Source organism: Hyla sarda, chromosome 7 (assembly GCF_029499605.1).
Source record: "Hyla sarda isolate aHylSar1 chromosome 7, aHylSar1.hap1, whole genome shotgun sequence".
NCBI lineage: Eukaryota > Metazoa > Chordata > Amphibia > Anura > Hylidae > Hyla > Hyla sarda.
In genome coordinates this window covers 39,153,450-39,170,248 of record NC_079195.1, presented here as the reverse complement: position 1 = coordinate 39,170,248, position 16,799 = coordinate 39,153,450, and the positions used below count along the sequence as shown (strand labels likewise).

Sequence of the window (16,799 nt, the reverse complement as noted above, 5' to 3'; positions counted from 1 at the left end):
TGTGAACATAGCGGCGGAAACACCATTAAAGTCAAGAGAACTTTAATTCGAGGTGGAATTGGAGATGAATACTGGCAATGAATTACACAAGTAAATTCCTTGTCAATTCCTCAGTGGGAACATATGCTGATGCTTCTGGGCACGGGTGCTAACTGGATGGGGTGGGTAGAAACCCCCACTTATACAGTGCGTGAACAGACTGTGTGCTGAACATTTCCTGAGGTGTGGTGATCGCAGCCCCTATACTCTGTTAGGACTATTCAAGGATCTTGGAAGGAAGACATGAAATGTAGTGCAGGTATGTAAGTTATCTTTTTTCATCTTTTTAACTTACTGGAGCTAAGCTGGATCTTTTGTTTTCCATCCAAGACCTTTAGAGTTGTCCTGCATTCCATCTACGTGCACAAAAGACACCCAGATGAGCTGAGTGCCACTACATTTGTCATGATTTGAGGATCTTTTACGTGTTTACTCAATTACCACCACATCTGTATGTGATACTTGGTCATAATATACCGTATTTTTCACCCTATAGGACGCACCGGCGTATAAGACGCACCCAATTTATAGGTGCAAAATCTAAAAAAATAAAGATTCTGAACCCAATAGTGGTCTTCAACCTGCGGACCTCCAGATGTTCCAAAACTACAACTCCCAGCGTGCCCGGACAGCCGTTGGCTGTCCGGGCATGCAGGGAATTGTAGTTTTGCAACATCTGGAGGTCCGCAGGTTGAAGACCACTGCATAGGAGGTAATATTCACATGTCCCCGCCGCTCCGGACCCGTCACCGCTGCCCTGGATGTCGCTCCATCGCTGTCGCCGTGTCCCCGTCGCTCCGGAACGTCTCTGCTGCCGGCCGTGTATCCTCGCTCTCCGTCGCCGCCATCACGTCGTTACGCACGCCGACGCACGTACGCGACGATGTGATGACGAGGAAGGAAAGCGCTGGCCATACAGGGGATCCCTGAACGGAGAAGACACCAAGGAGGCAGGTAAGGTCCCTCCCAGTGTCCTGTAAGCACTAACCCGGCTACTCAGTCGGGCTGTTCGGGACTGACACGGTGAAATCGCGGCGGTCCCGAACAGCCCGACTGAACAGCCGGGTTAGTGTCACTTTCCCTTCAGACGCGGCGGTCAGCTTTGATTGCCGAGTCTGAAGGGTTAATACAGGGCATCACCGCGATCGGTGATGTCCTGTATTAGCCACGGGTCCTGGCCGTTGATGGCCGCAGGGACCGCCGCGATAGGGGTGTATTTGCCGTATAAGACGCACCGACTTTTTCCCCCCAGTTTTGGGGAAGAAAAAGTGCGTCTTATACGGCGAAAAATACGGTACACGTTAGTAGAGTTATAGAAGGAGCAAAACAAACATTTGGAAAGTACCTGAGGAAGTCAGTGGATTAGAAAATATCTACTTAACAATGGTTGTCGTCAGGTTGGACATAATCTTTAAAGGGGTACTCCCGTGGAAAACTTTTTTTTTTTAAATCATCTGGTGCCAGAAAGTTAAACAGATTTGTAAATCACTTCTACTAAAAAATATTAATCCGTCGAGTACTTTTTAGGGGCTGTATACTAAAGAGAAATCCAAAAAAGAAATGCATTTCCTCTAATGTCATGACCACAGTGCTCTCTGCTGACCTCTGCTGTCCATTTGAGGAACTGTCCAGAGCAGCATATGTTTGCTATGGGGATTTTCTCCTGCTCTGGACAGTTCCTAAAATGGACAGCAGAGGTCAGCAGAGAGCACTGTGGTCATGACATCAGAGGAAATGCATTTCATTTTTGGATTTCTCTTTAGTATACAGCCCCTAAAAATTACTGGAAGAATTAAGATTTTTTTAATAAGAGTAATTTACAAATCTGTTTAACTTTCTGACACCAGTTGATTAAAAAGAAAAAGGTTTCCAAGGGAGTACCCCTTTAAGTACCCCATTTTGTTCAGAACGCTCAGAGCCGGAGGCCGTGATCGTGATGTCACAACCACGCCCCCTCCAGATGTCACACCACGCCCACTCCATTCATGTCTATGGGAGGAGGCGTTTTGGCCGACACGCCCCCACTCCCATAGACATGAATGGAGGGGGTGTGGTGTGACATCACGAGGGGGCATGGCCGTGACATCACGACCACTGCCACAGGAACCCGGCGTTTGGTTAGAACGCTGAGTGCTGTGGGAGATCGTGGGGGGCCCCAGCAGAGGGACCCCCGCAATCAGACATCTTGGTTAGGGGATAAGATATATAGCAAAGGAATACCCCTTTAAGCTAGTTATTTGGCAATGTACATGGGTCTGACTGGCTACTAAAAGCCATTTTATTACAGTTGTCTTCATTTAGGAAAATGGTGACTTTATCGAAATGGATTTTCATAAAGATTAATGATACCCGTGGGGGAGCCTGCATTCTACTCTATATATCCAAATGCTTTGTCCAACCTTATAACTAGTGTCTATTATATACTGTAATATATAACATTTGGTAGAAAATTAAACCGTTATCTACAACTATCAGTTTGAAATATGTTATATACAGGTGGACTTTTTACAGTGATAAATTAAGGCAAAACGATGTGATGAGGTTCAATGTCATATTATAGGAAGCCAAAGTAACTCAACTGCCACAGAGCTGATCCCAACATCCTCTTGTGAGGAACTTGGCAGCAGGACATGTTTAGTGACTGTGTGAAAGAAAAAAACCAATCGAAAAATTGGCTCCCACTCTGAGCCTAGGGCTTTAGGGCAACTTAGGCCCCAAAACTGGTTGCAAGGCTAAAGATCAAGGTGTTGTTCTTCCTGAATTGCGCTACATCGCAGTTAATGTAGTGAATGGGGTCATGTTGCATTCTGCAAGTGGCCACGACCGCAACCCAACAATCTTTTGGAATACGGGGCTGACCAGTTGTGGCTATTCACTAGCTGGGATGTAGCATGATTCAGGAAGAGCAATACAGTGATCTTTGGTCATGTGACCCATGTCACGGCCAAAGTCGCCATTTAGCCTTAGCCTACACATTAAACAAAAGGAACAGAGCCACTTGTGTCCAAGAGCTTTGTCTGGTATTGCAGCTGACCACCATAAGAATGACATTGATTCCCTTTTCTAATTTCCTAAAACTTCTTTCTGGTGGTCCTGTTTTGGGAAAATAAAACAACCCCTTATATGCTCATAGGTTTTGTGAGTCATTCATCTCAATGACATGTCATTTGACAAGAAGTGCTACATGTCCCTTCATAATGGAGAATGGGACTCTTCTTCACTCTGCTATTTCTCTCAGTGCAATAGACATTAAAAGTAGTGGTAGTGTGCATGCTTGACCACTCCATTTAAATGCCTTCTAGTCATGCTCTTGTGGCTGGTGGTCGTCTGTTAGTCTTCTGATGATGTGGGCTCCAACCGTCAGACTCCCACCGACCTATCATTCAGCATTATCCAGTGGATAGGTGAGACATACTAAAGGTTAGAGTACCCTTCATTGTGACTTTTTGGACCCATCTGATTGACCTGTTGTAAAAGTCTAGATGGTTAACCCATTCATGTTAGATGCTTCTTCTTATTGATTCATTACCATCATATTGATGAAGAAAACATCAACTGCATGATCCAGATGTGGAAGGGAATCCTCATGGAAGCCATATTGTATATCGATTCTTAAGAACCAGGTAAATATTTATATCAGGCAGGATGTAAAAAACAGAAGATGATCGCAGTTTGTGGCTCAGGTTAGTCAATAAAAAAAAATGCTATGGTGTTAATACTGTTTTTCCTTCCTAGTTCTACTATCATACGGGCCTAGAACCGTGTGCTCTGATATCTCAGTCTCCTTATTTCAGAAAGGCCATCGTCTCGGCAGTACAAGTCCCCACAGGGACTCTCTGCCAGTCATCGGGCACGACCCGCTACTCCTCCTCCTCCAGTACTGCTGGTAGTGCTGCTGCTGCCACTGCTGCTGGTGCTGCCACTGCTGCATCGGTCTTCATAGATGGAGATTTCAATCTTTGTTGTTGAGGTCAAGGAAAATTATAAGACAATCTTTCCATGTTATTATTTAGAGATGAGCAAAGTTACAGTGATTCGATTCGTCACAAACTTCTCGGCTCGGCAGTTGCTGACTTTAACCTGCATAAATTAGCTCAGCTTTCAGGTGCTCCGGTGGGCTGGAGACTCTCTCCTAGGACTGTATCCACCTTTTCCAGCCACCGGAGCACCGGAAAGCTGAGCTAATTTATGCAGGATAAAGTCAGCAACTGACGTGCCGAGAATTTCATGACAAATCGAATCTCTGTAACTTCGCTCATCTCTATTATTATTCATTGTTTTTTTCTTCTCATATTTAACGTTAATTTTACAGAAAAACACAAACTTTTCTTAAATGGCAAATTTCCTTTTTTAACCATCAAAGTCAGTGAAAATGCCAATCTACCTACAAACTGTCAATAGATAAGACAAGGAAGTCTACAGTCTATAAATATATACATATCATGATACTGGCATATGAGCAACAACACAAATATCATATTATAATAGGAAACCTGTTGTATGGACCAACCATTTACCCCAGAACTGAGACTAACCATGCACCAGAGTTTGCCATTTGTCACTCTATACCTAATATCCTTGTGTGTTGTCCATGGTCTTCTGTAGAACTGCAGTCAACACTATTGACATGTCATCATGACACGGTGCCCATATTAAACAGTTAAATATTGCAGTACACTCAGCTCTGCTACATCCGTATGTAGGTCACCTACATAATCGTGTTGGAGGTCTATTCTAAATAAATATACCTTGAAAAGCATATCATACATGAAAAGCATATCATACCTGTCTTATGCTCACAAGTCTTATGCTCATTTATATGGTGGCTCTTTAACAATTTGCTGTCTAGAGCTCCTCTTCCAAAAAGTGCATTAACACCATAAGATGAGCGTAAGAGGACCGGATCCGGCTGGGAGATGTGAAAACCAGGCGCTCCCGTATCCCAGCCAGACCCAGCCCCGATCTCATTCATTTGAATGAGCCGACCGGAGTCAGACAGTGACCCTGGTTCGGCTCATTTTTGCCCCGTATCCGGTTTTGTGACCGGACTTAAAACCGTGGTATACGTGGTACATATACCGTGGTATGCACCCTTAGTCTTAAAGCGGTTCTCCACCATAAGATGCCAGAACTGGGTATTTTCCTGTTGGATTTTGTTCTCTAAACTACACATCCCACAGTTCCATGCTTGTAAGTATGAGATCACTTTCATTCCTCCCACACATCAGCCACCCCACCCATTGAAACACAGTGTTTTCTTATCAGGGGGCCTACAGCTGTTGCAAAATTGAAGCAGGACAGGCTCCCTCTGATCACCTGAGTAGTGATGTCAGGTCTCGATGCACTGCAACCTGGGAAATCCCGAGATATGAGTAATTTTGTATGCTGTTAAAAATAAATATTGGGGCGATAATCACAGAAGAATTGTGAGGAAACTGTCACACACAGGTACAGACACTATATTATGAACCCCTGTAGCATAGTCAAATAAAAAAAAATACTGGAATACCCCTTTAATGCATAAGTTAAAGCTATGTGCATGGAGTATACAAAATCTAAGAATGGGGAAACACCAAGCACTCACTCAGGCTGTATACTTTTACTTGTTTTCAGCACATTCTTCAATCACAGGTAATTTGGTTTGGTTAAAATGCTAGGTGGGGGTTCAAGTGCAGGGGAAAAACAGAAATCATGCTATGTGCATAGAGCTCATTCCTTGCAGTGATGCAGAGTCCTTAGTGTTTCATACTACTAAGATGTAGACAACACCACATTATCTGGGTATTCTTCTGCAGAAGAATGATATGGCTATGAATCATGTATCTGTGTTCATGTGAGATTAGGACAACAGTATGGCCCTGTAGACTTCTATGGATGTCATATTAAATATCAAGTATCTATTGGATAGGAGATAATTGCTTGGTCTGACAGCTAGGACCCCCAGCATTTTCTGGAATAGGATTCTTTGTTCCCGGTTTAAATAGCAATGGTCAAGCTTTATGCACTTCTACTCTATGTAAAGTCTATGGAGCTGCTACAGCAATAGCCATCTTCAGCAATCTCATAGGGGGAGATTTATCAAAACCTGTCCAGAAGAAAAGTTGCTGAGTCGTCCATAGCAACCAATCAGATCGCTACTATCATTTTTTACTTTAAATCATAGACGTACACACGGGATGTTAGCCTGGGCACACCCTAATCAAGCCTCAAACTTGAGGCTCTATCACCTTCGTGCTACAGCCCTATGGGCTGCTCAGTGGCGGATCCAGGGGGGGTCCACTACTGAGCAGCCTGCAGGGCGCCCCGTCACATTCTGGACATCCCTGTGTCCCAAAAGATCTTTTCGGGACACAAGCATGTCCCGGTTACCTTTCTGCAGCCCCGCGTTAACTTTAATGCAGGGGCAACCAGGAGGTAGGGCAGGCAGGGACGTCAGTGATGTCCCGTGCGTGCACCCATAGGAACGGAGGAGCGGAGCATCGAGGAGGAGGACGCGCAGGCATGGTAAGTTACCTGTATGTACGTCATCTTCAGTGTTCTGACCACCGCTTCTCCGGTACCAGGACATACTGCTATGGCCCATAGGCCATAGCAGTAGATTGTGACCCCGGACCAGAGGAGCGGTGGACGGAGCACTGAAGTGGGGCAGTACACAGGCATACAGCCTCCAGCCATACACCCTATATGGCTGAAGGCTGCATGTCTGTGGGGGAACTATACTGCACCTAATGTGGGGAAACTATACTGCACCTAATTGTTGGGGAACTATACTGCACCTAATTGTGGGGGAACTACACTGCCAACCTAATGTGGGGGAACTACAATCTAATGTGGGGGAACTATACTGCCAACCTAATGTGGGGGAACTACAACCTAATGTGGGGGAACTATACTGCCAACCCAATGTGGGGGAACTATGCTGCTGTAATTGCCCACTGGCCCCTGTTTTGCTTATCACGCACAGGTAGGATTAGCATAGGCCCGCACCATTTTGAGAAACCTTGGCGTTGGTGTGCGGGCTCTGGTGTGTCCTTCATATAAGGATACACTGGCAAATTTCTCAATTTTAACATCAGTGTTGAGGGATAGCCAATGTCATTGTATACATCTACCATAGTAGTGCACCCATATTCCTGTACTGTATTGTATTATTCCAATTGTTACACATCCACACTGTTTATCTGGTGTAGGATTCTATTGTGGCACTTGTAGTCCGCTGCAGGCATCCTCCATTGTATGCATTTTTATGCTGGGGATCGCCCTTAGCAACGGAATATAAGGTCAGGATCTGCTCCCCCAGTATAAATGCACAACCGCATTTGGGGTTGAGCACCTCCAGCCATTTGAGACCACGTTTTTTGTTGTTTGCTGAACTATGCTGTCAACCTAATGTGGGGGAACTATACTGCCTATGGCTGCCGTATATCGGTTCCTGTTTTTTTTTTTATCTGGCCAGGTAAGTTAGTTGATAGGACCCGCACCATCTGAGAAACCTTGGCGTGGTGTGCGGGTTCAAGTGTGTCCTTCATATAAGGATATACTGGCTAATGTCTCAGTTTTACATCAGTTTTGAGGGTTAGCTAATGTCATTGTTTACATTAACCACAGTTGTGAAACCACATTGTGATCCATAGGTGCAGGGCCTCAACTCCAACGTAGGTGCACAACTGCACTTGGAGTTGAGCACCTTGTATCACCTTAGATCACATCAATGTAAGTGTTTGAACTATATTGCCAACCTAATGTGGGGGAACTATACTGCCAACCTAATGTGGGGGAACTATACTGCCAACCTAATGTCGGGAAACTATACTGCCAACCTAATGTTGGGAAACTATACTGCACCTAACGTGGGGGAACTATACTACCAATCTAATGTGGGGGAACTATACTGCCAATCTAATGTGGGCGAACCATACTGCCAACCTAACGTGGGGGAACTATACTGCCAACCTAACGTGGGGGAACTGCGCTGCCAATCTAATGTGCGGGAACTACAACCCAATGTGGCGATACTATACTGCCAACCTAATGTGAGGGAACTATACTGCCAGCCTAATGTGGGGGAACTACAACCTAATGTGGGGGAACTACAGCCAAATTTGGGGGAACTATACTGACAACCTAATGTGGGGGAACTACAACCTAATGTGGGGGAACTACAACCTAATGTGGGGGAACTACAGCCTAATGTGGGGGAACTATACCGACAACCTAATGTGGGGGAAATATGCTGCCAACCTAATGTGGGGGGACTACAACCTAATGTGGGGGAACTATACTGCCAACCTAATGTGGGGGAACTATACTGCCAACCTAATGTGGGGGAACTATACTGCCAGTCTAATGTGGGGGAACTACAACCTAATGTGGGGGAACTTTACTGACAACCTAATGTGGGGGAGCTACAACCCAATGTGGGGGAACTATGCTGCCAACCTAATGTGGGGGAACTACAACCTAATGTGGGGGAACTATACTGACAACCTAATGTGGGGGAACTACAACCTAATGTGGGGGAACTACAACCTAATGTGGGGGAACTACAGCCTAATGTGGGGGAACTATACCGACAACCTAATGTGGGGGAAATATGCTGCCAACCTAATGTGGGGGGACTACAACCTAATGTGGGGGAACTATACTGCCAACCTAATGTGGGGGAACTATACTGCCAACCTAATGTGGGGGAACTATACTGCCAGTCTAATGTGGGGAAACTACAACCTAATGTGGGGGAACTTTACTGACAACCTAATGTGGGGGAGCTACAACCCAATGTGGGGGAACTATGCTGCCAACCTAATGTGGGGGAACTACAACCTAATGTGGGGGAACTATACTGACAACCTAATGTGGGGGAACTATGCTGTCAACCTAATGTGGTGGGAAAACTATGCAAAAATATAAAATTTTACTATTCTGATCCCTATAACTTTTATTTTTCTGTATATGGGGATGAATGAGGGTCATTTTTGTGCTGTGATTTGAGAGTTTTTATCGGTACCATTTTTGTTTTGATGGGACATTTCAATAACTTAAGATATTTTTTTATGGTATTTGAAGTGACCAAAAATGTGCAAATCTGGTTAGTGCCCTATTACGACTTTTGGGGCCCCACTTTTGATTTTGCCCAAGTCTATGCTAAGCCTAAAACCGGCCCTGATAGGATGGACACGTTCCTTCTCCAGACCTCCCCTGTAGCATGTGCGGCGCGTTCAGTGACGGTTACTGCGCAATAGCAGGGGCATTACTCTCGGTATCCTACTCTCCCAGAACGGCTTACGGCAGCCAATATCTGCTAGAGGTGATTTTTTCATTTTTAAATCATCAATTTGTAATAAATTGTGTAATTTATTGGTTATATAATTATTATTATTATGATAGTGTACGCTAGCACTACCATCTTTCTATGGATTCTCTAGTTAGTTAGTCACCCTAATGTTTTAGTTTAACAACTATAGTTTATTTATTTTATATATATTTTTCAGATTTTATGTACACTAAGAGTTTATTTCTTCTTCCTTCATGCTGCATTTTTATTTCATTTACTCATTCATTCAGCCTCAGTCAGACCCATCTGTGTCAGATATTAAAGGGGCAAATGGCTACCTACTGATTTATAGTTTTAAACTTGCCTGATACTACATAGCAAATGAGCAAGAGCAAATTGTGCAGGTCTGTTTATGTATGTGTGCATGCAAGCAAGAGTGTGTGTGTGTGTGTGTGTGTGTATAAATATATATATATATATATATATATATATATATATATATACACACACACACACACGTGCGCGCGTAGCGTGAGTTTGTGCTTTATGGTGCACACCTAATGCAATAGGCTGCTTTAAATACAGTGTCAGCATGCACAAGCATCAAATGGAATACTCAGGGCACCTTGGTGGAGGTCCCTATAGTTGGACCCTGATCATTTTTACCTATCCACCGGATGAGTATTAACTATTATTGGATTATGTGTTTAAAGGGTACCTCTCATCAAAAAAACTTTAGATATATTATAGGTTAATGTATGCAGAATAACTTCACAATTGCATGTTATTAAAAAATATGCTTCTTTCTGTTTAATTTTCCACTTTGAAGAAATGACCACTAGGGGTCTCCCTACCAGTCCTGGCAGCAAGCATTTCAGACTCATGCTGGAGTCCTAAACACTACGAGCTGCCAGTCTGCTTTGTTCACAAAGAAGAACACTCAGAGCTGCCAGCCTGCTTTGTTCACAGCCTGTTTGGCTGTGAACAAAGCAGGCTGGCAGCTCTGAGTGTTTAGGACTCCAGCATGAGTCAGAAATGCTTGCTGACAGGACTGATCGGGAAAAATACAATAGAAAGAAGCATATTTTTCATTAACATGCTATTGGAAAGTTATTCAACATTCATTAATCTAAAATATATCAAAAGTTTATTTGATGAGAGGTACCTTTTAAGAACAAGACATTTTAGTTTTTGCCTAATATTAGAATACACAGAGATCAAATGCATAACTTGAAGCTTTTGAGCCCCAGCGCAAAATCTGCAACAAGGCCTCCACCACCTATTATGTACCATTTACTAGAGATGAGCAGATCTATTTGGCACAAATCAAATTCATTCCAAATTTCCACCAAATTTAGCAATTTTACAAATCCAAACTTTTTTTGTGATTCCTTTTGGGTAATTGTCTCAAATTGGCAGCTCCTTTTCTAGCTCTGGGATCCTTATCCTGCACAGAATTCAAATAAAAAACCTAAAGCCTAGGAGACCTCGGGGTATCCTACTGCACACGACATAGAAACATAGAACATAGAATGTGTCAGCAGACAACCATTTGGCCCATCTAGTCTGCCCAATAATCTGAATCCTATCAATAGTCCCTGGCCCTATCTTATATGAAGGATAGCCTTATGCCTATCCCTATCTTATATGAAGGATAGCCTTATGCTTATCCCTATCCTATATGAAGGATATGAAGGATAGCCTTATGCTTATCCCTATCTTATATGAAGGATAGCCTTATACCTATCCCTATCTTATATGAAGGATAGCCTTATGCCCATCCCTATCTTATATGAAGGATAGCCTTATGCTTATCCCTATCTTATATGAAGGATAGCCTTATGCTTATCCCATGCATGTTTAAACTCCTTCACTGTATTTGCTGCGACCACTTCTGCAGGAAGGCTATTCCATGCATCCACTACTCTCTCAGTAAAGTAATGCTTCCTGGTATTACCGCAGAAACCTTTGCCCCTCTAATATAACATTATGTCCTCTTGTGGTAGTTTTTCTTCTCTTAAATCTCCTCTCCTCCTTTACCGTGTTGATTCCCTTTATGTATTTAAAAGTCTCTATCATATCCCCTCTGTCTCTTCTTACTTCAATACATGTTAAAGCGTACCTGTCATAGTGCAAAAAAAAGAAAAAAGTGATATGTTACTCAGGACCCAATCCTGATCATGTGCATATAATTTTACGTGTCTCTGACCTATATATCCAGAGATATAAGCATTTATCTGCTGGTGAGTTACTTCTTCATTGTGCAGGCTGGAGGGGGCGTGTCAGTCTGTCTCCCTCACAGGAGCAAGCCTGGGCAGTCAGCCAATCAGTACTCTCTACTCTGTAACCCTTTCCTCTCTGGTTTTATGCTGTGTCATGTTACACAGAGGAAGATGCTTGGAGCTTGCCTGCAGTAATCAGAAGACATTATGGTGAATTCATAACAGGATGAAATGTATAAATATAAGAATAGATCTTAATAAAATTAGTGCAAGGATTTTTTAGATAAAAGTACAGCATTTTTATGAATACATGTTCTATCTGTTCTATCTTCTCCTAGTAAAGCTGGATGCTAATCAGCATAGCTGTCACTATGTGTGTCGTTCATCTTTCACAGACTCCTGAATGTCTAATCAACTTCTTTGTCATTCAGGAGTCCGAGAAAGCATTGACTATTTCAGCATGCTGGGAGTTGTAGTTTAGTAACAACTGAAGCTGCAATGTTTGTAAATAACTGTGTTAGAGCAGTGTTGCCTCCAGCTGTTGTAAAACTACAGCTCCCAGCATGTCCACACATCCTTTATCTGTAGTTTTGCATACACAATAGAAATCACCTATACTGGATACCGGTATGCTTTACGGCCAGTATCCAGTATGCTCTAAAATCTAGACTAGTCTGTCTGGCTAAAAGACAGGCGACCCCTAGTGGTGGCTATTTTGAGCTTGAATTTCAGGTGAAAATTTAAAAAAAAAATTTAACAGCTGTATATTGTGAAATGTTATATTATAATGAGTCCTGCAATATATGAAAAGTTTTTAACAATGACAGTGCCTCTTTAAGGTCCTTTAACCTCTCCTGGTAAGTTTGTCCTGCAATCCATGTACTAGTTTAGTATCTTCTCTGAACTCTCTTTTAGAGTTTCTATATCCTTCTGGAGATCCGGCATCCAGTACTGCGCACAATACTCCAAGTGAGGTCTCTCAGAAGGAAACCACTCAACAATTTCCACTGTTTAGAGCACAAGATACCTTGAAGAATATTAAAGAGTGGAGGAAATGTGTCTACAATGACTACTTGCCTAATAGGGACGCTGTAGTATGAGTAAGAGCTGATAAACACGTGGTGAGATTACACATTCATCCACTAGACTTCTGCATAATTGAAACAATAGAGAGATAATGAATTTTCTACATAGTATAAGATGGAATGTCTTTTCAAAGCAATCGAGGCACATTTGATTTGAACTAGGGCTGCAACAATTAATCGACATGATTAATAAAAATCGCTAAAGATATTCGTCGATAATGATTTTCGTTATCAAATAATCAATACTTAGGGGGTGTGGTCTCTGTCGTTAGGGGTGAAGTCTAGAAACATGAAAAACCTAACTATAGCTACTACTTTCCCTGCCCCTGCATGTTCCCCTCCACCTCTCCTTTCTCTCTCGTGCCTACCCGAAGATACTGCTGGCCTACGGCCTAGCTCCACAAGTGGGACGATGGCCTGGAGTTCAGCCACCTCCTGGTCCTTGGCACCTACAGTCCTGACATCGCGGGAGCCCCCTGGGTCTGGCTAGAAACTCTGTTCTCCATTCTCCCTGCAGTGACAGATCTTTCTGGTGCAGGGAGGAGGACGCCATTACTAAGGTCTGTGTACTGCTCCTTCTTCCCTGCAGAAAGGCTCCGGCTCATAGGTTAAAGGGTTACTCCAAAGGATAGGGGATAAGTTGTCTGATCACGGTGGGCCTGCCAATGGGGACCCACACTATCCCCTCTGCAGCAGCCCGGCACCTCAGCAGGTTGACAGGCAGTGCAGGAAATGGGGCATAGTGACGTCATGCCCCTGCCCCTTGGGATATCATTGCCCACCCTTCAAAACAAGTCTATTGGGGGGGCATGACGCCCCTTCCATGGACTTGCATTGAGGGGGCGGACATGATGTCACGAGGGGGCGGGGCCGTGATGTCACTATTCCCCGTCCCCTGCACCGCCCATCATCAGCCTCAGAGAATACTTAGCTCCGGGCTGCTGAGGTGCCAGGCTGCTGCAGGGGGGATTGTGGGGGTCCCCAGCGGTGGGCCTCCCGCGATCAGCCATCGTATTCCCTATCCATTGGATAGGGGATAAGATGTCTAGCGGCGGAGTACCCTTCAACCATTCAGGTGCTGTCCCCTCTTTTTTCCCCCTGTTAACCCTTCAGGTGCTGTCAACTCTCTTTCCCCCCTGTTATCCCTTTAGGTGCTGACCCTCTCTTTCCCCCCTGTTAACCCTTCAGCTGCTATTCCCTCTCTCTTTCCGCCATTAACCTATTCCCACTTTTTTTTATCCGATTAATCGATAAAAAAATGGCCAACTAATCGATTTTTTAAATAATCATTAGTTGCAGCCCTAATTTAGACTGACTTTATTTCGACCTGAGAAAAGAAAAGGGGGCCTAACAGCATACAGTATATCCAAAAGGGGGTAGAAAAAACGGATCTGTAGTGCAATCCACCAGTTAGAGGCAAGAAGATTAAGTCATTTATGTTACGCCGAGCGCTCCGGGTCCCCGCTCCTCCCCGGAGCGCTCGCAGCGTTCTCTCATTCGCAGAGCCCCGGTCAGACCTGCTGACCGGGTGCGCTGCGATATTACTCCCAGCCGGGATGCGATTCGCGATGCGGGACGCGCCCGCTCGCGATGCGCATCTCGGCTCCCGTACCTTACCCGTTCCCCGTCTGTGTTGTCCCGGCGCGCGTGGCCTCGCTCCTTAGGGTGCGCGCGCGCCGGGTCTCTGCCATTTAAAGGGCCGCTGAGCCACTGATTGGCGCAGCAGGCCTAATCAGTATTCTCACCTGTGCACTCCCTATTTATACCTCACTTCCCCTGCACTCCCTCGCCGGATCTTGTTGCCATTGTGCCAGTGAAAGCGTTTCCTTGTGTGTTCCTAGCCTGTGTTCCAGACCTCCTGCCGTTGCCCCTGACTACGATCCTTGCTGCCTGCCCTGACCTTCTGCTACGTCCGACCTTGCTCTTGTCTACTCCCTTGTACCGCGCCTATCTTCAGCAGTCAGAGAGGTTGAGCCGTTGCTGGTGGATACGACCTGGTTGCTACCGCCGCTGCAAGACCATCCCGCTTTGCGGCGGGCTCTGGTGAATACCAGTAGCAACTTAGAACCGGTCCACCAGCACGGTCCACGCCAATCCCTCTCTGGCACAGAGGATCCACCTCCAGCCAGCCGAATCGTGACAATTTATATCTTTACTTGCAATACGTAACGTGTTTCGAAGTGTTAGAGCCTCTTCATCAGATGTACAGGCTTAGTATGTAATACTATGCCTGTACATCTGATGAAGAGGCTCTAGATGACCTAATCTTCCTGCTTCTGATTGGTGGATTGCGCTGCAGATCCAGTTTTTTTCTACCACATTTTGGATATACTTTGTTTAGACCTGGCACTTGATTCTAACAAATTGGCCTCAAAACGACTTTCAGGCAATTAGCTAATTTCTACGATTTATAATATTCCATCTTGTCATTTGTTATGTGACAAAGGGCATTTGGGTCCCATCTGGCACGAGAGACTCAGAGCATCTGCTCCGTCTGCACCCTATGTAGCCACGACTCTGTAAATGGAAAATCCTCATCCCTTCTGTAGAAGAAGCTTGCAGTATTAATATTAATGTCAATATTAGAATTCGGAAGGAAACCACTCAACAATTTCCACTGTTTAAAGCACAAGATATCTTGCAGAATATTAAAGAGTGGAGGAAATGTGTCTACAATGACTACTTGCTTTATAGGGACGCTGCAGTATGAGTAAGAGCTGATAAACACGTGGTGAGATTACACATTCATCCACTAGACTTCTGCATAATTGAAACAATAGAGAGATATTGAATTTTTACATAGTATAAGATGGAAACAAAACAACAAACAGCAACCAAAAAGCAATAAAAGTTCACTGGGAGTTCATACATAAATTAGGAGAAGACCTAGGAGCTATGGAGGGCTAAGCCCCCCATCTGCTTATCTGTGCTTCTTATCTCATTTTTTTTATTATGAAGTAAAGCAATGAAGTAAACAGCTTTAAGGAGAGATCATGTTATTAAGGAGCATTTACTTTCGAAATTACCTAGGAATATCCCTGAGTGCCCTCTTTGGTGAAGTCCTATGTTACTCTATCTTACACATCTAGTGCCGGCCACTAATGGCAGCTGTCAGCGCATGCAGCTGACTCCTCATTCTAGAGACCCAGAACATATCCCAGAATAATTAACATTTTATTCCGCCCCTCATCATCCACCAGCAACACCCCCCACCAGCAGTAGTACTCCCATCATCCACCAGCAACACCCCCCCCCCTCCATTCCCTCTACCCCCCTGTAGAAATAGCATGAGCTGAGGAGTGATGGGGTGCTACTGCGGGGGGGGGGGGGGGCAGGGTTGGGGGAAGCATTAGGTAGGCAGCAGTCTCCCTACGTTAGGAAGGTAGCAGTTTCCCCACATTAGGTAGCATAGTTTCCCCACATTAGGTAGCCGTAGCAGTTTCCCCACAATAGGTAGCTTTAGCACAGATTCCCCACATTAAGTAGCCTTAGCACAGATTCCCAACCTGGACTGCGCTTCTTACATCTGCCTGTGGGTACTTCCTAAAGGAGGTGCGCACTATAAGTGACGTCATCGCATGAGTTGTGTAGGACGTCGTTGTCCCTGCGCTGCGCTTGCGATGACGTTACTCATCTCCGCCAAGAAGTTCCGGGGCAAGACTGGTTGCCCCATCATATGTGCACCGGGTCCCATGTAGCAGAGTTTGCCGAAGTGTGTGAAGTCTTCGGGCATTTAGCCCTGCTTGCCCGAAGCAAGGCTAAATGCCTGAAGAAATAACTTGCCCGGCGTCTGGAACTGCATGTCCCGGGCGACGGGTGATACAAATTCCAGATCGCTGTGCGGGCCACAAAATTTCGTTCCACGGCCCGCAAATTGCCCACGGACTGGGAGTTTGAGACCCCTAAGAGATGAGACTTTCCTACTAGCGTCCCAGTTGAAAATGGTCCATCAGAAGACAACACTATATATGGCTGACCTGGAGCAGGATTCATTTTGAGTCAGTTTCCCCAAATAAGATGTTGGATTCGATTAGGATCTGATGGCACATGCTAATTCTGCCTCACCTATTTTTTGGGTGCTTTGCACTAGAGAGTGTAAGTGGTCTGCTATGGTCTGATACAATGTACAGGAGCAAGGACTCTCGCCCTTGACAGCAGTCCCTGCTCTTCTACGTACAT

General features: G+C 44.7%; 1 protein-coding gene across 1 annotated transcript in view; it reads right to left on the bottom strand.

Moving 5' to 3' along the window:
- Positions 1-3,655: 3,655 nt before the first annotated feature.
- The window catches only part of GOLGA7B (golgin A7 family member B), a 52,815-nt gene continuing 39,671 nt past the window's right edge, over positions 3,656-16,799 (bottom strand). Inside the window, exon 5 of the mRNA XM_056531164.1 lies at positions 3,656-3,996. Within this exon, the coding sequence (XP_056387139.1) occupies positions 3,883-3,996 (114 nt within the window). The 3' untranslated portion in view covers positions 3,656-3,882. The remainder of the gene's footprint in view (positions 3,997-16,799) is intronic.